Source organism: Gymnoscopelus braueri (genome assembly GCF_963280865.1).
Source record: "Gymnoscopelus braueri genome assembly, chromosome: 10".
Lineage (NCBI taxonomy): Eukaryota > Metazoa > Chordata > Actinopteri > Myctophiformes > Myctophidae > Gymnoscopelus > Gymnoscopelus braueri.
This window is the reverse complement of record NC_137611.1, coordinates 35987024-36011187: the sequence shown is the minus strand read 5'-3', so window position 1 is coordinate 36011187 and position 24164 is coordinate 35987024. Positions and strand designations below refer to the sequence as shown.

Below are 24164 nucleotides of genomic sequence, written 5' to 3'. Positions count from 1 at the left end.
CTGGCGAAGAGGACTGAAGTTGAATGACAATCATTGTATGCTCATTCATATTCATATTCATGGCCATGGCACTGTGGCACAATACTGTATCAAATGAGCTCATTTGGAAAGGACAGACGGTGTCGTGAGCAGTAGTTTAACCGATGAGCAGGCGTTGACAGCTGTTTCCTGTGGTGAATGTGGATACCAGTTCTCAGGGTCGGGTTGTCCTGTCATAGGACGCCGTGCAGAGACATGACCCCAAACCACTAGCTGGCACAGGCCAATCCTCACTTTTTCTGAACTCAGGGTCACTGGCAGTTTGTTTGGCCCCACAGAAAAGAAACAACGTTTCGAAACCTTAACCACTTAAACCCCATATGGTTGACCGCAGTCCCTCAGGGCTTTATACTAGTGTATTTTCAGTTTTCTGTTATTGGTTTAAGTGGTTAATATCTACGCAATGCAGTGCGTGGAGTTTTCTATTTAATTTCACTTCTGAGAAGATGAAATCACTGCTCAGTTGGCAGATGACTGATTGCCATTTTGCAACCTGAGTTGGACACTATGCAATATTTTTAGATGCTAATTATTGTCAAAACTAACGGAATAACGTAAATGTTCAATCCAGTGACCATTTAGCACATGGCATGTGGCCCTCGTTCTTGCTCTACACACTATGATTTGTTTCCCCAGGAATGAACAAATTATCAGTGCCAAATAGGGGAGATCCGTTAAGACTCCAAGGGCCCTGGGCTGACAGGCCCTTTAAAGATGAAATGTTTTAACATTATGCTGTTTATTACTAGTTGTTTTATATTAAGTATGATTTGTTGTCATAGGGTTGAGAATTGCAAGCAGCTTGATCGCCAGTCAACCATCACTCCATCTCCGACAAAGGAAATTATTTTGATTATGTAAATGTACACCCGATGTGTTACCCTTTGTGTGACTGGCTTTGGCCAACAAAGATTTGTCCCCAATGTTTTAAGACTGTATTTCCTACAGTGTTGGTGGCCCCCTGCCAACAGCACTGTACACCATACTGTAAGTGAAATCACAGATGTGTCTCATTCTGTCTTTCTTTCTCTCTCTCTCTTTCTCCTACAAGTAACATAATTACTATTATCTCATATTTCCTATCTTTCCTGATTTTGATTGGTCGGTCAAAAAAAGTGACATTCGATGAGTGGTGCTCCTCTCCAAATGTTGAACAATTTTGTACTTGAGGCGCCCACAGCCATCTGACAAAAAAGGTAGTATTTCATATAGACATACACACACACACCTCTTGACATTTCCAAAATTGTGTGGGCTCATCATGCTACAAGGCATGTGGAAAATGACGTTGCCATACATTTTTCAACTTGGCAGCGGCACAGCACACTGTCCCCTTTTGTTCTTTCTTTCTTTCTTTCTTTCTGTCTTTCTTGTACCATGCAATATATTACAAGTACCTTTAAGTTTGCCAATTGGATACCACTCAAATCACCTCTGCTGAAAATTAGAGCTCAAGCACTGAAACCAGGTTAGCCAAGTTTTGTTTCAACAGCATATGGAATACCGCGCAAGGAACTAAAAACCAGTCTAATGTGGCTGTATTTAAAACCTTATGAAACCCGAAAAGCCACCACAACACCATGGATACTTGCATTACATTTGCCCTGCATATGTTAGTATGCCTGTTTGTGTGTTTCAGACAAGAGACCATTTAAGCCAATTGTGGTAGGCCTACACTTTAGAGATAAGTGGACACATATCAGGGACATGTCTGTGTCTCTGTGTTTGTGCATGTATAAATGTCCATTATGGCAAGCATTTAGAGGAAATTGAACACATAACGACGTCTTAAAGGGAACACACATTCACCAAAGAACCATATGGCTCCAGTTTCTTTTCTCATAATTCACTGAGGCTTGGTCTACACTGCTGGCTCCAATCTGATTTTCTTTGCACCAGTGTAGCTCAGGCCCAGTTTATGCGCTAGCAAAAATGTACCTGTCTCAAAAAGAATTGACCGGTGCACATATGCACGCAAAATAACTGGATCTTGCTTTATCCTGCTTTGTCAAATTTTATCTTGTTGCTCAATGAACACAAATAAAACACGTTCAATCAAATTTATTTTACCAAATTATACAACAATGGAATGTAGTGTTGCAACTAATTGATGGGAAGTAGTCAGATTTGAGAAAGCAGTGTAAATATGGCCTATCGCCCTATCCAGTACAGACCAGACGTCTACTCAATCTTTGAACATGCTTCATGTGCTAGATATTTTGCGGGTGGTATTTAGATCTATCTGTCAGGGCCTATTTTCCCCTCAGAGCAAACCCCTTTCTGATCAAATCAGCCTCTTCAATCAACAGTTTCCATATCCACGAGGAAACATGCAATCAGTGCTGTTGCAAATCCCCACGACCACAGTGGGTTGGGGTGCATAAATGTACACCATATGTTTCAACGGATAAATGTAATGCACTTCTTGTATATTTAGTATACAGACCGAAATGTGTTTTGGGGTTTATGTTAAGACCAAGAGTGACTGCCTGACCGTGGGCAGATGGGAAAGACTTGAGCTCCATAGAGCTGATGCAATCAAAATGTGTTAACACTCATGTGGTCGGCACTCAGGAAATTCTATGGAGAGCTAATGGTAGATGGATGGAAAAACATCCATCTACACCTCTATGCAGTTAAGTATGTTGTGTCTATGTTATAGAGCAGTGTTTAGTCTTTGGACCTATGTAGAAATATCATCTAAATGTGTTCTTTGTCTTAGAGGCATGTCAATTTCACCACAACCGTTTTAAAGTCAGAGCTTGTGTACTAATAACTTCTCAAGAAATACCACAATCATAACTCATCACTTTTATGTGGTTTTCTAGGGAGTAAGTGGTTCATTGGTGGGTAATTTTTTCATGATTGACTGCACTGCGCCTACAGCGAGCTGAGGATCTGCTCATTTTTAACAATCCTTGCAAGTTTTCACATATGGCTGTCCTAACGTGAAATATATGAGCATCAGGAGGACAACTATTTATACTGCCTGGGAGCAAAAACAAGAAGATATACAAGTGCTGCTGTAAGCATACAGAGGTGTTCAATAAATTACTTTACTTTACATTTAATAAGCGTTCAACTCTTGTCTACTTACACAAACAGTCTGAGGGGAAAGATCAAGGCATGCATGTCAGCAATGATCACGGCTACATTAGACTTCAATCAATAAAACACCGGATAAATTATTCCGTTGTTTGAAACTCAGTGTAAGTGCAGCAAAAGGGTGAAAGCATCTCTCAGCATACAGATTATTTTCCCATAATAATGAACCTTTGATAAAAGGCATGTGAGTTATAGAAAGGGAGTTTTGGGGCAATGTCATATTCTTATGAAATCCAAATCTCATCTGACCCTTCTACTTTACAGACATCAGATCATAATTATGAGAACAGAACACAATGAAAAGGATATTGAAACCATGCACTGAGATGATTTATATTTATATTTTATTTTGTTATTCCTCACTTAGTCCTTATAGCATCAAGATTTTGCGCCTAAGGCACACAAATGGCCAAAACAAAATCTCAAGGCACACCTGGATTTATGGCAAACAGATTGCGATGCCACACATTGTGAGCTTGTAGATCTGATATTTTTCCTATTTTTAAAAATGTATGTTAAAATACTATAAATAAAATACACTATTTTTGAAGGCAATTACAGACAAACGGTATCGAATATCAAAACCCTATTTGACACTCATTCTAGTACGTAATTGGGTGGGAAATAAGTCACGTTTCTGCAAAGTGACATTGTAGCATTTGTGGTACCGTCTATGGGCATAAGTGAGAGTTTTTGGCTCTGTGTTGGTTAGAAGCCTCTCAATGTGTGATGACATTTGGGTTTGATTTTTTCTTTGTGTATATATTCATAGCCGATATATTTTCGTCTATATGTCGGACATTTTCAGTCAGCGACACCATTGTACAACGAAGTATAAATCGTGCTTAACAACGAACTAAGCTGAAGTCTGCCTTTCAGTGGTGGAGGCACAGGGTGAAGGCCAGTCCGGTGTTATATAGATTTGGTCTAGCCATCTAATCTAACACCATCTTCAGGCACCGTGGTGAAGCATTATTTTTATAAGTTCTTTTCAATCCATGCCAAATTGATTCACCAAAAACAACCTATCTGCAAGCTCACAACGCATCATGTTGCAACACACTTGTGAGCTTGTAGATTAGCTATTTTTGATGAATGCCCGCCTACTATATTATATACACCAATGCCCAGAATCAGGACACTAGGATTCATGTGGTTAACAGTGCTCTTGCTTGTCTTATACTGGCATGAAGCTCTCTGTCCAGAGCCCAGATCTAAGGTTGTGACTGCATGGTAGTTCTCAACACAAATCGGTAAAGGCAGGTAGAGACTGCAAGTTTGGTCTTTGAATTTTGCCCCTCCACAGAATACAATTTATGCCGTTGTATATTTGACTTTTTGTGTCAAATATGCAGCTAAAAGCCGTACTCCAGTATCTCTATGCACATGGACATGCACATGCACATGCACATGCACATGCACATGCACATGCACATGCACATGCACATGCACATGCACATGCACATGCACATGCACATGCACATGCACATGCACATGCACATGCACACGCATGAACGAGCGCACACACACACACACACACACACACACACACACACACACACACACACACACACACACACAGACACACACACACACACACACACACACACAGACACAAACACGCACGCACGCACGCACGCACGCACGCACGCACGCACGCACGCACGCACGCACGCACGCACGCACGCACGCACGCACGCGCACACACAAGCGAAGCATTCATCAGCAATGCCCTACTACGGTATTTTTCTGCGCTTTGCATGATCCGATTTGAAGCAAGGCATCAGTCAACTCCAAATGAGGGCACACACACACACACACACACACACACACACACACACACACACACACACACACACACACACACACACACACACACACACACGCACACATACAGTATATAATACTTTTGTGTAGAATAGGTACAGTATTGCACTTTGAATAATATAATATCATTATCTATACCTAATAATATTGTAATACGTAAGAAGACATATGGAATGGGGAATGATGGGAACTAGAGTAGAATAATATTACAAATATATATTATGCAGGGCATTTCCTGTCCTGTGGCATTCTCCCTCACAGGAACCAGACAAATACTCCATATGCCGTCCATCGTCGTTAGATCTAAGCTTTAATAGGGAAAGAGAGGCACCGCCACTGGGTGAGGAGAGAGAGGGAGAGAGAGAGCGAGAGAGAGAGAGAGAGAGAGAGAGAGAGAGAGAGAGAGAGAGAGAGAGAGAGAGAGGGGTCAAAAGAGACCATGCATCTGTGACTGATCCACATAGTTGAAATGAGCATCTCATGCACCCTGCAGCACAAACCTGTGGGATTAGCCTATCTAGCAGAGTGGTTGACCTTTACGTCTGTGATTGTTTATAGCTAGAGGCAGTCAAACTCGCCGTCAGTCAGTGGCCTGAAATGCACTACGAGTCCATGGCCCTGTAATCTTACCGACAATGAACAGAGAATGAATAACAGAGTATAAGGACAATGGTGTACTGCCACTATTAATGAGGGTTCTGTGAGAATCGACCGTTTGCCCAAAGAACAGACACAGGGTATATGATGGACATGAAATAGGACGCAAAATACCCCCTTTGTGAAGGGATTTGTTGTTTCCGTAGATTAGAGGAATGGGATGGGGTGCATTTCTCAACATGGCTTTGATCAAGGCAAATATTAATATACTTCACATACAACGGTTTAAGTCAAAGTTGTTTCTCAAGACAGTGAATGTCAAGCAATGTGTTTTCTTCTGCATTCCAAATACCCTGTGTCACAGATGCCTCTGGGCGCTGATTTGGGATCAGATTAGGACAGGTAGAAATGTACTGTTCTGATACAAGATAAGAAACTAGCCAAAATGTTGACCTGCTGACATATCTGTATGCAAACTACCCCAAACTCACTCACACTGTCACGGTCCGCTCCTCGGGCCGTGGACTTTGAGGTTATTATTTAGACTGCCATTGCCCTTATATGGTCATGGACACTTTAGGCCTGTTCTGTAGGCCTGTCACGGTCCGCTCCTCGGGCCGCGCACTCTGACTTTATTATTTAGACCTTCCTGCCCTTATAAGGTCTTGGATTTATTAGGCCTTTGTTCTGTTCTGTATGTAGTCTTGTTATTCTGTTACTCTGTTGTTGTTGCCCTGCTTTTGTTCTGTACCTTATTTTGTAGTATTGTTTCCTGTTGTGCCTAGTTACTGTTACCTGTCTTGTCTCACCTCCCTGTTGATTAGTCATGTTCTCCTCCTGTGTCCTAGTCCCTCAGCCTATCCCAGTGTTGATTGTCTGTTGAGTTCACCTGTGTCTTGTTATTTCCCTGTCTATTTAAGCCCTGTGTTTGCAACCTGTCCCTGCTTGTTTGTTGTATTATGTTGCGTGTTGTTTCATTGTAAGTTGAGTCCCTTGTTTGTATACCTACCTTTTGAGTTATTAAACCCCTTAAACCTAACCATTATGCCTCCGTCTCTCCTGCTCTTGGGTCCTACATTCCGCCCGGACTCAAACCGTGACACACACAGGTCCATTCATGTGTGCGTGTGCACGAGCGTGCACACACACACACACACACACACACACACACACACACACACACACACACACACACACATGGGGAGAGATTTGTCTCAAAATTATTTGAATCCAATACCATGATGCACAAAATATTCTATGGTTTCCATGATTCACAAATGTGTTTTGCAATCTGCAAACACAAATTATTTATTTGACTTTTGTAGATATGAATTTGTAATTTTTACAAAAATGTATTATACTTGTGTGTGCATTTATCATAAAATATCATTTGTAAATCATCGATTCTGCGTGTCAATTGTTGAGTTTGCATTTGTGAGTAGACCAACACACGCATACATTAAAGCCCCAAGGCCCTCCGGTCAAGAGTTTAAGTGGTTAAATATAGTTCACTTTATATTGTATATCCGTTCCCACTATGTGTCGAAAGACATGGCTTTCAGATCAGTCTTTCAACCCTGCTTCCCTTAACCGTGGGTACCTTGGACCCTTATGGCAAATTCCAGCCCAGGGCAGGTGTTCTCCATGTCTGCCTATTAGGCCTACTAAACGATGGCCAATGAAGAGAATAATTAATAGGAAAAGGTATAGCACAGCGGGGCACATAAACCTTGCTTATAAGCTTAAAATAATGAAGAATTAATCAAATCACTTTACTGCATAATGCTGTGTGTGTAAAGCTCCCCAAACATTTTGGGGACAGGATGTTACTGCAATACATACACAAGAAAAGTTACTGGTTACTGGACGTGCATTGGTCATAATTGGGCCTCGTATGACAGAGAGATGTCAACAGGACTATCACTCAGTGGCAAACAGGATGAATAAATTAAGAAATAGATGAGAATCGAATCTGAATCGAATCTGTAATTTGGTAGTGTTATACCGCAGAACCAATTATAAATTACGCTAAAGTGTGATATTAATTATCGGAACTCATTTTACTATGATATACTATGATTTTGACAAAAGGATTATTATTGTGAATTATTGTTGATCTAATTCATTTTTATCCCTTTTTATACTTTGAGACTATGAGTCAGTCCTTCCTTAATATTATTTTTTTGATCCTGAAGAAATAATCAAGAATGTGATTATATTATTTTGGTTTATTTTATTGTTTTACGACCATACTGTATTATGTCTAATCATGTGTTTGTACTCAGCTTGAGAGATGTAATGTATGGGGCTGTTTGTGCAGCAGTGACAGTGGAGCAAGGAGGAAAACAGAAGTTGATTAAATGACGAAATTTAGCAGGAAAGTACATAGCAGGTGTATCTTGTACTTTGAGCTGGTGAAAGCAGATTACCACACACACAGGCACACACGCACACATAGATTGCTTAGGGTGTGGGGGCAAGACGCTGCTGCAATACACACAGGCACACGCACACACATACTGTAGATTGGGTGTGAGGCACGAATGCTGTGATACAGACACACACACATATGGGAAAAGTACTGGGCCATTACAAAACCACAGGGGGGTCCAGAAAGAGGATCTTGACTGTAATGAAGCAGAGTGGCAGATCTAATGCTGGACATGAAGAAAATTACGATTATTTGAATAATATAATTTAATCAACAGTATCGATCATGCTGAGGTATGAAACTAACTAAACGATATGTGTACAACATCTGATAATGAAATGGAGGAGAAGTGATATGTTGCTTATAATATGAGTGATGGAATTAATTGTTTATCATAATAGAAATGTGGAATTAATCATGACTGATTGTTTTATGTTAACAAAGGACATCTGCATTTCAGTTTGGTTGAAACATTACCCTTTAGAGTGATGATGGGAGATAACTAGACTAAAGGTCAGCTGGACATGGGGTCAGCCCAAAAAGTTTGACAAACAACAATTGAGGAACCAAACTCATATTAACTGATATACTGATTTGCAACTTATGTATTAGTGAGCAGACACACCCTACATGGGCACATTTCCTAATAATGATAACTAAGGCAATCCGGTACACTTCCCCTTCTTGAGATTCTAACTCCCTTTTCTGTGGAAGTTCTTGACCTCCTACTTCCCAGTAACTGCAGTCAACTACATCGACGTGTCATCTTAGGTCACCAAGTCATTGAGTGAACTGTTTTTCATGGCATGATTACGGGTGGTCCATGTCTGTCTCTTCTTGGCTAATGTGGAGTTTCATGTCTCATGTCATTTTTCTGGCTCGAACCTTGCCCTGTACATATTCTTCAGGTATGCCAGCATGAAAATACTGTACTGCTGTCACAGAGATACGTTGATACAAAAGGTAAAATATATTAGGGGCCCCTGGTTTGACTATGGTCATGGCAGACCCCTGAACAGTGTTTGTGCAAAGTTTGGTGGAGATAGGGGCAACAGTGCACCTGTGGAACCCCGGGGGCCCCTGATGTGGCCCCTGAGGGCCACATGTGGCCCCTGGTGTGGCTATTCTGATGGCAGACCCCTGACTAGTGAATGTGCCAAGTTTGGTGCTGATCATATGTATGTAGTAGGCTACTGAATGTACAGTATGCATGTATGTATGTATACGTAGCATGAACACCTGCAACTGATTAAATTAATATTAAATGTCTAAATATTGAATCGCTTGATTCAATATTTAGACACAACTGTCTGAAGTGCACACAAAAATACAGATAAGTAGAAAAGAAAAGAAAATAAGGGGGTGCATATAGACCACTTCTTTGAGTACTAAACAGTTTTCTGTAATGGTGGCCTCCAATTTGCATATTTAGGAGTAGGCTTACCGCTAATTACATTAAACATACCTTACACACATTGTCTGACCCTCAGAACATAGATATAGACACTTCATTTGTCAGTTTTGCTTGCCTTGTTGAAATTGTTCAACATTGGCAGCCATTTTTTTATGCAAATTAGAAAGTTAAAAACAATAAAAGTTGTTTGGGAACCATGTATTCAGATTCAACACCCTTGAATTATGTAAAATAGTCAGCTTCCCAACTTTTACCCCCAAATTTTTCCTGAAATCCCTCCTGTCTAACTGATTAGTGGCAGTGCCCACCTGGCTGTAATTGCCATGGGGTGGGGGTGGGGCAGTCCAAGCACTAGTGTGGATCTGCAGGCAAAGAGTGTGAAGCTTGTCTCAAAACTGAATGCTGTGTTGGTGTACTCACAAATGCAGATTCAACAATTCACACGCAGAATTTATTATTTACAAATTATATTTTATGATAAATGCGCCTGCAAGTATAAAAAGTATAAATTGCAAATTATGTATTTACAAATAGTTTGTACAAATCATAGCACATGTATTTAAATGCCAAAATACAAGTACAGTAAGTTAGATAGGAGAATACATTTGTACAAATGTTCTTATAAAGCGTGACATTTGTCTCAAAATGATGTAACAGGGAAAAGGAATGTATGCGTGTGTTGGTCTACTCACAAATGCAGACTCATCAATTGACACACAGAATTGATGATTTACAAATGATATTTTATGATAAATGCACACACAAGTATAACACATTTTTGTGAAATTTACAGATTCATATTTACAAAAGTCACAAATAAATAATTTGTGTTTGCAGATTGCAAAACACATTTATGAATCATGGAAACACATTTGTAAATCATGGAATATTTGTGCATCATGGTATTGGATTCACAAATAATTTTGAGACAAATCTCTCCCCATACACACACACGCATATACACAATTGCGTTTTTTTTACTATACTGAACCATTTATAGAGAACATTGTTTTAACTATTTTGCTCATCTCGATAGGAAGTCAGGCCTTTGAGAATCAGTACCGATCAATCAATGTTATTTAATATAGTGCAAAAATCATAACAAGTTGTATCAAGATACTTGTTCAATAGTTTCCTACTGCTCCGGATGCTTAAATGCAGAATTCCAGATCTGGAATTCTTATGTGCAAATGTACTTGGCAAACCAGACCAAAACTGGGAAAAGGTTCCACAGCAGAGGAGCCTGGTAGTTAAAAGCTCTGCCTCCCATTTCCCTGTTGGAGATTCTAGGAACCACACATGAAACTGCACACTGGGAGCACAGTGTTCTAGTGGGGTTATAAATCACAATGACATGATGGTGCCTGACCATTAATTAATGTGTATGTGGGGAGGATGATTTTAAATTATATTCAGAATTTTACATGGAGTAAAAGACAATAACATGCATATAGTTTTCAGTGGTCAAATTATTCAAATTGAACACTTTTTGTTGGTTTTGAAGAGGCATATAATGAAGGGGATAAGGGGAATGGATTTAATTTGTATGGGGAAGCAGTGTCGGGTCACCTGCTCAAATATCCAAACCAGCTGAGAAAATCTGGGAAAGTGAATAACTAGCATTATCTGCTTCCTATATGCTGTTGTTGTGGCCTTGAGCAAGGCACTTACACCAATTACTCCAGTGCCCACTTCAGTGAAAAATCGTAAAAGACTGATTGTTCTCGACAGCTTCCTGTTGTGAATGTAGAGTTGCAAGGCACTGAAGAAAAACAAAACCTCTTCTCTGAATTCGAAATCGAAAAAACTGTTGTCAACAGGGATAGAATTATCTTTCATTCTACACTCCAGTATGAAGAGATGACTACAACTATTATTAATCAGCATCACTGTCATCTGTTAAAAAACAGAGTCAAAGAAGGAGTCTGGAATATCAGAATCAGTTATACATCGGTTTTGCTACATAATTATTTAACTTAATGGAAAGACCCTCAGCTTCAATGTTCTTTTTTTAATGGAAACCAGTAACAGGTAATTAGCTATCTGTTAGGGAGAAAGCTCTGCACTCCTGAACCAATCAGGCTGAGCAAAGAATTCACTGGTCTGGACATTCCACGTTCCGTCTGTTAACTGCCTGTAATGACATGCCATTATGTTAAGATTCTCTCCCTATCTCATTCCTTTATACCTACTACCTCCATCTAGCCCCCCCTTTCTGCTTCTGAAGTGAAGATTGATTCCTTTACCAAAGAAAATAAAAGAAAAAACGAATTTAAAGCCATCTTTACACAAATAATGAGGGACTATTTCTATTATTCAATTATTACATTATTTTCCAAAAATCACTTTAGAGAATGTAAATGTGGGGACAGCTTGGACCCCATAGTATTGTCTCACATCACTATTCCAGTTGGCGAGGAGGCAAAAAGGAAAGGTTTAGAGTGGCATTTTGTCCTTTAACAACCAGGGCACCTGGCCTTTCAGCGACAGCTCCAGTTTCACCGGAGCCATCCCACCCCAGTGTTTCCACAGAAATGCGAAACCATAGCTATATATTTAGACACAAAAAGCTACTGTCAGCATAAAATATCACCAACCTTGACACCTGGGGTCTTCATAGATGGCGATGAGGGTCTTTGTGTGTGTCCGTGTGTGCATGTATACTTGACTGACATTGTTTGCATAAATCGAAGTGCTGAAGTGCTGAAGAGCTGTTGGATATACAGCAGTTCTTTTGTACCTCACTGGGTTTTGTGTTTCTCTTTATCCAACCAACATACAGTAGTTGGTGAAAAGTTAACTAATTAGCGTGTTTGCACTGAACAATGCTGAGATGACAAAGAGCAATAGTTCAGCTGTCTTTGTGCTTCACAGCTTAACGGTTTTGGATGGCAACCGGATCTGTGGCTTGTATCTGGACTTCAGTGAGTTGGCCTGCTGCTTCTCTGTGCTTCCCTGTCTTCAGGAAGCCAATGTGAGAGTATTTCACAAAGAACAATGCACAGACCGCAAATCAAATCAAGACTTCTGTTCTTCTTTGAGGTTTTGGGTTGATCTGTTAACCATCAAATGATTTAATGACTTTGGATAAATCCTCTCCAGGGGGGATCCCAAACCCCATACCCCCATATTTTATTTGTCTTTCTCTTTCTGATGAGCACTCTTGTCTTTCTTTTTGTTTCCTCCTTTTGTCTCGTTCTCTCAGCAGGTCAGTCCATTTGACCGGTTGAATTCTGCAATTCAGTACTGCTGTCATTTTGGCTTAACTGAAACTGGGGCCTGGATTCCAATCATTATGTCCTCAATTAAACCATTAAGTGCACCATTTGGGTTTTGGAAAGTGAAAGATGGTTAAGATTTGGTCAGATAACAGCCCCCCACCCCTCCCCCTCCTGCTCTGAACGTGAATCAATTGCAGGTTTTTCTTGGCTCCAGCAAGTATACCTTAAATTCAACCTCTCTCCAGCTGCCATGTGTCCAAGTCCCTGCTCCCTCTGCAAAAGAGATTAATATCCTCCTCTCCTGCTACTGTAACAGGAAATGTATAGGCGGGGGAGACCTTCGTGAAGTTTTAAAACAAAAAAAGGTGAGAAGAAAAGTACATGGGTTACAGAGGAAAGCTGGGGAGAGAGAGAGAGAGAGAGAGAGAGAGAGAGAGAGAGAGAGAGAGAGAGAGAGAGAGAGAGAGAGAGAGAGAGAGAGAGAAACAGAGTGAAACAGAGAGAAACAGATGGAGAGGAGGAGAGAACAGAGAAGAGTGTGAGACAGAGTTGAAGGGGATTTAAGTATGGGAGTATGTGTTCTAGGAAGCACGTTTGAAGAAGACGATTTATTCAGAGAGAGAGAGAGAGAGAGAGAGAGAGAGAGAGAGAGAGAGAGAGAGAGAGAAAGAAGGGAAACAACTCCATCTCTACCTCTCTCTCCTCATCTGCTTCTCCCTCTCTGGAACTCTATATCATCCCTTTGAGCAGAGGAGGACAGGAGACACTCCCAAACGAGCTGCCCATTGGCCTGTGGACATTTGTGAGGAGTTTTAACAAGTTGTGGGAGAGGAGGGAGGCGGCCTCGGGAAAGAGAGTGATGGGTTGTGTGGGGGAGAGAGAGAGAAAGAGAGAGAGAGAGAGACATAGAGAAGGGGGAAGTATAGAGCAGGGGTCTCCAGATTATTGGCCTTGTCAACAGGTGGCAGAGGGAGAGAGTCTTTCAGAGGAGAGAGAGACAGACAAGGAGAAGAAGATAAAGTAACAGAAGCAGCAAGGGTAAGGCAACTTTTAGCTTTTTATTTTAAAGATTTTGCATTATTGAGTTATTTGTCAGGGAAGTTAATGCTGATATCAGAGCAGCAGTGAGAGCATTTTGTTAAATGACCCAACAAATCTGCTAGAAAGTTTTGTTTTATGAGGGGAAAAATTTAGTTGAATTCTCAGGCAGAATATAAATGAAACATTATTGACACTTTTCTTTTGTCTTTTTTTCTTTTATTTTTTTTTCTTTATTGGACTTGTTGGGCCAGGATCTTACAGTTTAACATGAATCATTCACAACACAACTGTCAACAGAGACACTTGTCTTGTAGTTGAGCATGTTTTCGTAAATGTAAACAGTGAGGATAATTTATAGACTTCAAGTCAGAGGCATCAGATATATCACTCTGCAACTGAACTCCCCCCTCTTGTTTATTTCCAAATGTCCTGGAATGGTCGGTGTAAAGGAAGTAGTTACACTTCATTGTTTCCTCTCTTCTTGCCTGTTTCTCTCTCGCTCAGCTTCCATTCCCTCAACTGTCTCGACTTTATTTTTCATTCCTCTCTCGTTTATTTATCTTTCCCCTGTCTAAACTCTTCACTTGTCTTTAAACTCTGTCCTTTGTTAACTTCATCTTTTGACAGTGTCACTGAACCCCCCCCCCCCCCTCTGTCACTTCCTCAAGTAACCCTAGCTGTCTGTCTGTCTGTCTGTCTGTCTGTCTGTCTGTCTGTCTGTCTGTCTGTCTGTCTGTCTGTCTGTCTGTCTGTCTGTCTGTCTGTCTAGTGATCTGGTGGGTAGTCAGGCATGAATGGAGCAGTCCTCGCCTCCTGTCTGTCAAGCAGCAGGCAGAGAATAAGGATAAGGATAATTCCTTTTAACAGGACGTTCATGAAAGTCCTTGCGGGCTTGTTTCCAATGAGGGCCTGTGAGCAATTAAGGGTTAAGAGTCTTGCTCAGGGACAAATTTCATTTCATCGACATATATGCTGGCGTGGCCTGGAATCGTACCTGGGGCAACCACTCAGCTATGGCCGCCCCTATCCTAACTGAATCTTCAGGTTGACTGCTGGTACTTGACGAATGTTTCAGGGTTATAATTCTTTGACTTGGTGTTATTTATGAGTGTGACAGGTACAGTAAATGATTCCCAGTTCATTGGTGAACAATAATTTGTTTTGACATTGATGCTAAACTAAACACATTCTCTGAGAATACGGTGATAATGAGGGTACCTTTAAACATGTTGGGCTGATGGTGCAATTATATCCCCTGTTGATTATAGTGGTTACAGTGGTTCTGCACTTTAAGCACATCTACTGTCGATGTAAAACAGGCAGACAAACATAGCATCTGGCCATCTCTCATTACTGGAGCAGTTAATGGAGCAGGTCCAGCTTGCATGGAGGTATGACTTCATAGATCCCTGCAGTCCGTGTGGTTTCCAGCGCTGGCAGGAAGTTGTTCAGGTTAATATTTATGATTTGTACACCAAGCTGGCGGTACGGTGCTGCAAGGCTATTCCAGATCACCACCGACTGCCTCATCAAACAAACCGTGTGTCAGTGAATATCAAAATATGGTGTTTTCCGTGACTAAAGCTGTCAGTAGCGTTTCCCTTCACGAGGACTCATTTTCATAGTTAATAGCTATCTGCCGGAGTCCCGTTAGTCTCACAGGACGGCCGACCCACTGGTCTTACCTCTAATGCTACTGTGCTGGCTCAGGGATTACACAGAAGCCTTGGCAAAATGAACTGCAGATGTAGGCCCACAGCCCCGGAGACACAGACAGAGAGACAGGAGACGGAGAGCTGTATAAGACCGATGAAGAGAGGCTGTGTGTGTGTGTGTGTGTGTGTGTGTGTGTGTGTGTGTGTGTGTGTGTGTGTGTGTGTGTGTGTGTGTGTGTGTGTGTGTGTGTGTGTGTGTGTGTGTGTGTGTGTGTGTGTGTGTGTGTGAGATGAGACTGAAAAAGAGAGAGTCTTGCTGTTGCCCCGCAACCCAAAATGTGAGGTTTATAAAATGTTAGGCTTGCATAATGTGGCTGCTGAATGAAAAACCTCCCAACTTCAGTTTTGCTGTTTTATTGCTCAAATTGAAAGTTTAAGCAGCCCTTTATGTCTAGAAAAAAATTCATGACCCTCTGGGCACAGAACTTCAAAATGCGTGGTTGTCTGAAAATAGGTCCGATTTATTATTACACCAAAAGCTGACTGGATTTCCTTTTCCGGAAAACCGGGTTTCCATCCAATGTCAGTGGGAAACGGGCATGTCTATAATATGATCACGACTGGGCCCTTATCAAGGTCTGCTCGCTGGCATCGGAGGCAGACAGGAGCGTGCACATGTAAGCCCTGCTCTCCCATGATAATTGCTTTCAGCTTCTACGTCGCTCTCGTTTCCCTGTCTGCCTGCAAGCTGCAGGCGAGGGAGGGAAAATTCAACAAGCATCTGCGGGGGTTGCAACCGCACATAAATGCACGACCTACCGCCCCGAGACCCTGTGGTACCCCGCATCTTTTTCCACATTCGCCGGCTCTTTCTTCCTCTCCTCCTGCTCTCATCTCAGGGCTCGTCGCTTTGGTCCAATGAGGCTCCTCTGGAGCTGAAACCTGGTGGAACAGTCGGCCTTTTGTCTGATGGTTAATGACTCTCAGGAGAGGATGGGGGATCTGCACGCAGTCTGACCTTTCCTTCCCCTTGTCTCCTCTCTATTTTTGCCTTTTTGTTGATTCCTTCCTACCGCTGTTTCTTTGACTACCAAAGACATACTGTATTATGCAAAGTAGACGCCCCATTGGCCACTTTGGGTTGCTGTGATGCGTGACATGATAGAAAGAGGTAGCTAGTTCATGTAGGCTTACATGAACTGAATAACTTATGAGGTGGATGTAGTTCTAGAAGTAGTAAAATAATATAGCATACTATTATTATTTGTAGCCTGTAAATGCAATAAGGTGTATTTTGAGTATATTATAATATTATTGTAATAATATAATACAAAAATTATAATAACATACAGATACTGTATAAACATATAATAAATACAAATATATACATCCAGTATGTATAATAAATGCACGTATAATAATGTTGTGTATATTATGTAATTACTCACAATTTTGCACGAGTATAGCGTCAATATGATATTGATTCAAACATGGACATCTAAGTGGTTAAGAATTTAAGTCCTTCCTTCCTCTTATAAATATGCTATGAAAAGCACCATTAATACTAAACAGCACCACAGTCTGATACTATATGCAAGACTCAGGGGCTTTTTGAGATTTTGAGAAGCTATGGCATGTTCATCCTCCCTCAAGGGAAAAGTAAAGATCCATGGCCTGTGTAAAAAAAAAATCACACCCTGTGTGAAGTGGGCGGTGTGGTCATCACAGTGGTCATCACAGTGATGGAAGCTCACTTTAAAAAAAAAAGTGTTTTTGAAGTGCATAGTCCTATTTATAGGTTATTGATTTCATCATGTGTCTCGCTAGCCAATCACAGTGCTGAATAGAGTCAGCCAATAGAGTCAGCCAATCACAGTACAGCTAGGGGTGTACTAATGCTAGGGGTGTACTAATTATGAGCCAATCACAGTACAGCGAAGGGTGAACTAATGAGGTGTCCCAACCCCACTTATAGGGGCGGCTACACCGCCCAAAAAGGAGGGAGATACAGGAAACTCATTCAAAATACAAAGAAATGCTCCAGGCTCTACCTGATGTTCAAGTTTCCGCTTTTTTCAAGACTATGCTCTTCTTTTACAAAACAGGGGAATGGGAGCTAAAACCCTCGTAAAAGGAACTGTTTTGCACAGCATAAATCATAATAAATGTAATTGCAACTCCATGTATGTCTTCCTGGCATAGGAACAGGGGGTTTGTTATTGCTGCGAGTGTCATGGGAGCTCAAACTCTCGGAACAGACTGGTTTTGCACAGCTTTTTTCCTGAGTTGCCTCTCTGTAATTCATGAGTGGTCAGTTTGCCAATGTGGTGCAGCCTGCGCCCCATCCACCATGGCAGCAATGCTGACGTATAGATCCAGCAGCCAATGCGGCTTCTAATGTGATAGCCCTATGTCTATTGAGGCTATGCCCCAACTGAGAACTAAGGCATGATCACAGTCACCAAAAGATGGATCCACTCATTCACATCCAATCAACATTATTCTATTCTATACTGTTCTATTCTATGGCATATGCGACACAATGGACAAACAAATATAAAGCTGCTGCTGATGACCAAAATAACTGGACCCCTGTTGAAGGGCTGTAGAACACACACACACACACACACACACACACACACACACACACACATGCACACGCACACGCACACGCACACGCACACGCACACGCACACACACACACACACACACACACACACACACACACACACACACACACACACACACACACACACAATGTCGTTCACACGTCTTGAGTGAAAGGTGTCTGAGCCTCTGAGGATCCAGACAGTATTGTTTTTGGGTGTTTAGAAGCTGTTCTTCTGTAAGCTATAAAATACAAGGTACACAACACACATGCACACACACACAGACAGTTACAAAAGAGTGCCCACACAGAAGCAGTGGATAAAGTAGGCCTACAGTCCTAAGCATTTTACAGGCTCATTGACGTAGCTCTGCTTTGAGGGAGAGAAGTTACTGTCAGGTGGGAATTTTCAAGCATGTTTATGGACATGCTGAATTTTACTTGTGTGCTTTGAGAGGCAGTATGAAATACTATCTGTATGGAGGTTGTGTGGAGAGACGCCATTAAAGTCACTTGACAGGGGTGAATGCTGGTATCTGAAAGTGGGTGAGGTAAAGACATCAAAAGGGGTGAAGAAATAAAGAAAAACAAATAGTATGACGTTCTTGGCATTTCTCGATTCCTAAACCTGCCCATCCTTTCAATGTTCCAAACATGTCGCTGCTCTGCCTCATTTCTCATTATGCATAGCCCTGCTTGATCGATTGATCACTCCATCCATCCATCTATCCACCCATCCGTCCATCCATCTATCCGTCCGTCTTAGAAGGCCCTGTTACAGTTTCTCAGACCTAACTTTTATGCCTCCCTCTATATCCATTCATCACTCGGTGTCTCCCTCTGTTCCACAACAGGACATTCTTAGCAGTCTCTCTGCTGTGTTTGGAAAGTCAAGCTGGTGTTTCCTCCAAGACAAATAAAGGCAGCTGAAAACAGCGAGCATCAAATGAACATTTGACAGATTTTGGGAGCAATAAACAGGTCCTTTAAGCATCCCTGTGTGCCAGCTGCACTGTGCCATCCCACAAGGCTAATGCAGGGCCTGTGATGTGGCCCAGTGCTGGGCTGCCATTGATTGCCCCTCACTCTCCATTATTTTCACTCTCTCTCGCTCTCCTTCCACCTCACTTACAGTATAAAAGGTCATTGTTATGTCTCTCTCTCTAAATTTCCATGACATTCTCTCTCTCAGTTTTTTTCCCTTTTCCTTTTTTTTCTTTTTTTCTTTTTCAATGTATATCCTGGCACCTGATCAATCACATAAACTCTAATTAAGGCCACTGTATGGGGTTCAAAGGGTCCATATTGCATTATGCCTATGATATCATAGCTTGGATCTGTGGTGTGGGCAGTTAAACAAACAACTAAAATAAGCAAACAAGAATGATACATGTTGAGTTTGGAAAGCTTCTACACAGTGCGCACACTAATTATAGATCAGTGTAATCTTACTAAACCAAAATTATTCTGGAGACTCTTCAGAATTGCGCAGCTATTTGAAATATTTCCAGTATGAATGGCTGGGAGGATGCTTCATGTTTATTTTACTGAGAGAAAATTGCATCCGATGGAGTCTTCGAGGAAGCTTTCCATTAGCCATTAAAAATGTCACTCATTCAGGTTCTCTGCAGTCTCCATATACAACTCAAAATGTCAGGCACCCTGGTGTCTTTGAGCGCCCCTCAGGGAGACCCTGCTAATGTGATAGCGGTAGCACTATGGCACCTGGAAGATTTGCAGTTTTAAGATTTGCTTGTCGACGTTTTTATGTTCTGGCCAATACTCACGCTGTGTCCAGTGGGATCCTTGGGTTCCATTTGTGTCTGTGTTTTCCCCCATCTGCTTTTCTACTCTTTGATGCGCAGTGAGCCATGTTTTCATGTCGGAGCTTTCCAACTGTCTAATTTCGACCCTTCAAAAGGGGAACAAATAAGTTCAAAGATGTGTTAGGTAAGCAAAGTCTGAGCAAACTGTTTTGTTGGGTTCAGAATTGAAAGTGTAAAGACATTCCCCAGCTTTTCTAGTTGCCATGGTTAAGTCTCACCTGTACACACACATTTATATCCTTGTGGAAAAAAAGAAGGTTGTCTAGGAAAGCTGTGTTTTAGCCCCAAAGACTGTACCTGTATCTGACCTGGTCAGATTGACTAGACCAATTATCAAAGGGGGTTGCCAGATTTAGTTAGCTTCTTACCCTAGTGCCACTGCTACCTAGGTAGAATTATTAGGCTACAGTACAGTATGCTCTGAATTGCTCTGTACAGTATTACTCTGCAGTTAGTGTGGTAGCTAGGCTAGCCTGGGAACCAGAGGAATGTTAAAGCTCAGTTGGTCTGGGGATGCCAGGTTAGTGGTAGGTACCCTTCAATTTATTACCAGGCTTAAAGTCACTCTATGTTTTCCCATAGACCGCACAAGTTCAGACAGTTGGATCAGATCTTCCCTCTGCTAAAGTTACAGATGCTGAGAATCCATTTTACACCAGAGTGTCTAATTGTGACATAGTTGGTGAAGGGTCGCTTTCTGATCAAGTCTAAAAAAGCATTTTTTATGATTATATCAAGCCAATTATCTTGATAGCCTGTAATTTGGCTTCCCTGAGGAAGTCGTGGGGAAGTTCTCTGGTCAGATGACATCACCGCCATCAGGCACGATGACATCATCTTTTGAGGACACATTTCCGTGCTCTTTGAGGTTCCCTAACGCCCGACTGAGCACAATTAAAGGTTTGAAAGAAGAGAGCTATTGGCAAAGTGGTGACTGCTCACTTTCTGCAGCTCTACTGGGGCACAAGTCCCACTCATTAGCTCAGTCACACACAGATGTATGCATGCACACATGCATATGCACACATACTGTATAGGCCTACTTAAGTGCGCGCCTCGCTGACATCATGTTTCCCCAGTTTAAACATACAGTGGCCTGCCTGGCTGAACGTAATATAACCTATTCATCATCCGGTTGTATTTCTGTCTTCAGACGTCTATAAATGATGTCTGGAAAAGATTCACTTGGACTCATAAAGACTAAGCCGTACGGGTTTGCAGGTTTAATGCTGAAGGTGCGATTTATAAAAAATAAATTCATAAAGGCAGAATGGCATTTTAAAGAGGGGGGGTCAATGTTTTTTAAATCCCTCAGTAGAGCGAGTCATGTCATGCTACCTTGGATCTGTAATAAGGAGGTTTTGTTCTGATCTCAATGCCATCTTTGTTTTTTTCTTAAATGAATAGTTTATGGTAACTTTTGGTTGTTTATTGACCACTCATCCCTGTCATTTACATCACACGGAACCCGCTGAGGACCATGAATATGAAAGGGTTTCATCCGCATGTGTTTCTGTCTGGGAGGGATGTTTAACAAGATTAAGGATGAGTGTTCACATTAAAAAGTAATGCATCTTCCCTATATTCTCTTCCCCATCCCTATACAGTCATGACCTCTAGACTGCACTGGAGGGCCCTGTACCTGTTGGGCGGCCTACTATACATCGTAACCCTGCTCAGCTCTGCTGAGAACGTACCAGCCTCCGCAGCACCCTCGGAGAAGGGAGTCACCTTCAGCCATGTCTACAAGATTGACGCGCCAGGGACTTCCAGCTGTAAAGTAGAGAGTCTCCCATCCAAGGACCAAGCACAAGGTTAGAATGATGGGGACAATAAGAATGAGAGTGTGAATGTTAATGTATGGTAATTCATTATGACCTGGTCTTTATTTAAAAGGTTTTATGTAATGGATAATCAAAACAGTGAGCCGGTCATTTTCTAAAAACCCAGCCAGGGTTATGCAGGGCCATGATGCGAGGCAGGCAGTCTCAAAGCTGTATTTTATCCCTCTTATTAGACTGCTACTTACGATTACTGTATTAATCAAGCTTATTCGCTTGCAAGTTTCCACTTCCATTGCAAAGTAAACAGAGGCAGAGCAGCGGCCTGTTATCGTGAAATAACAGACATGCTGTAATTGAGCATTCAACCAAGCTGTGTAGTAATAACAGAATAATCAACTGTGTGTGTGTGTGTGTGTGTGTGTGTGTGTGTGTGTGTGTGTGTGATTGTATGCAATAACTGGTGGTAATGTAATTCATGAGAGCAATAAAATGACATTTTCAATAAGATTGAGTAAATTAATATTGAGTAAATTCAGAATCACCTTACATTGAGCTGTCATATATTATGTATGGTATATTATGTCCTTTGAAACACATTCAATTTTTATTTTTCTGTTTTCATACTGGCCTTGATGGCTGACATTGTCTCCTTGAAAAGACAGAAAAACAACCATATTTTCTTAACCTGGACCTTTGCCGGACACCAAATGGCTTGTTTCTTATCAAATCCGTCCGTGTTTTGTTCCGTTCTGCAGATCAGACAGGTGTGGTAACCACTGTGGATGGAGAGAATGTTGTCTTCAGCCATAACATCAGACTCCGTATGCCCCAGTGTGACTGTGGGGAGTCAGACAGCTTCAAGTCTCTGTTGTACAGAGTCAACGGTCTGGAAGAAGAGGTCAATTATCTGAAGACCCAGTGTAGCCAAGGATGCTGCGGGAGTGGAGGTAGGCTGCATGTGTCATGATTATGTATGCTATTAGCTATACACTGGTTCAGTTAATTATTACCTTGTAGGTACCAATATCTGCTAGCAACAGGGCTCTAAGGATGTCAGTGTCAGTTTGTCCAACGCTTTGGTCTCAAACAATCTACTGGCTGGATTCACTGTGCACCTTCATGCTCCCCAGAGGATGAACCCTATACTTATTTTGGTGACCCCATCATGGCCTTTCCTCCACCCTGAGTCCAATATGTTCCCTTGCACAAAAATAGCAAAATCCAATGCCCTGAATGTCATGAAATATCCGGGGCACATACATACTCCCTGGAGGATGAACCTTAACCATTTGAGTGAGGCCGTTGTTTACTCTAGTGCCAACCTCAAGCCAAAATGTCAGCTTTGCGTGCGATGTATTTCAAAATCTAATGGCATGTGAGTTTGAAGCTCTGTTGTGTATTTTGCCACATTTGTTTCTTATGATATTCAGATCATGATCATGTAAGGGATTTTTCTGATTTGGATCACTTCTGAAACAAAATGCTCATTTCCACTTGTTTATAATAGAGTAATTCACCTGTTCGGTTCTATTCGATTCCACCAGCTTTTCACACATGCTCTTACCATCCTCACCTCCCTCCAGGTGTGGACACGAGCTGTAGCGGCCATGGTACCTACTCCCAAGAAACGTGCAGCTGTCAGTGTGATGCAGGCTGGGAAGGCCCAGACTGTTCCGTGTCCGCCTGTCCAGACGACTGCAACGACAACGGTCGGTGCGTAGACGGCAAGTGCGTGTGCCACCAGGGCTTCACTGGACACGACTGCAGCGAACTGCTGTGTCCGAACAACTGCAATGATAAGGGACACTGTGTGGACGGAAGGTGTGTGTGTTTCTCACACTTCACCGGCGAGGACTGCGGCGTCCAGAGGTGTCTGAATGACTGTGTCGGGAACGGCCGGTGTGTGGACGGCCAGTGCATCTGTGAGGAAGGCTTCTTTGGGGATGACTGCTCTCTGGGTAAGCTATATGCCGGTGGTTTTCGAAGTGGTCCACCAGGGGATGCCAGGAGGAAAAGGAGAGGAAAAGGAATAATAATAATAAGCCTACTATAAATGCATGACATCTCTGTCCATGTGCCCATCTGCCTGTAGTTCACGTATCTCGAGAACCGTCTGACTGACCGAATTCAAAAACGTTATTTATGTATAGATGAATGAATTAAGTAAGTCATTAGTTAGTTAGTTTTATAAGCCATTGCACAATAGGGGGGCACATCCAGATGCTATGGGTATTTGGGGGTCCTTGGCATGGAACATTTCGAACCCCTGAGCTATGCAAATAGACTGTGTCCCTGAGTTTCAGATGGATTAAAAGTACAATTTGTATATGTTCATGGGATACTGTGAGCATGACGGTACAATGAGCTACACAAGCTGACCAAATTCTAAGTAGACTTTATGGAGAGCAGTAAAGAATCGTTATTACTTATGTATGGAACCATTTACTAGATGTTCAACATTGCAGCCAGGCCCTAGTGGAAACTTTACATTCAAATTGTTAAGGCTATATAATACTCAGGGAAATTTAGTCAGAAAATATTACCGTTATTTTTTCATAAGAGCTTGGTCCCCTGAAGACCATTATGTCACCCATATTTTTATGAATTATTCATCCA

General features: G+C 41.8%; 1 protein-coding gene across 8 annotated transcripts in view; it reads left to right on the top strand.

The window, feature by feature from the left end:
* The first annotated feature begins 13538 nt into the window (after nt 1-13538).
* tnn (tenascin N) overlaps nt 13539-24164 on the top strand; it is a 51843-nt gene continuing 41217 nt past the window's right edge. For all 8 annotated transcript variants that reach the window (XM_080440943.1, XM_080440940.1, XM_080440941.1 and 5 more), the window contains exons 1-4: nt 13539-13672; nt 21372-21578; nt 22304-22495; nt 23132-23506. In XM_080440943.1, coding sequence (XP_080297069.1) covers nt 21374-21578; nt 22304-22495; nt 23132-23506 — 772 coding nt within the window. In that variant the 5' untranslated portion in view covers nt 13539-13672; nt 21372-21373. The remainder of the gene's footprint in view (nt 13673-21371; nt 21579-22303; nt 22496-23131; nt 23507-24164) is intronic.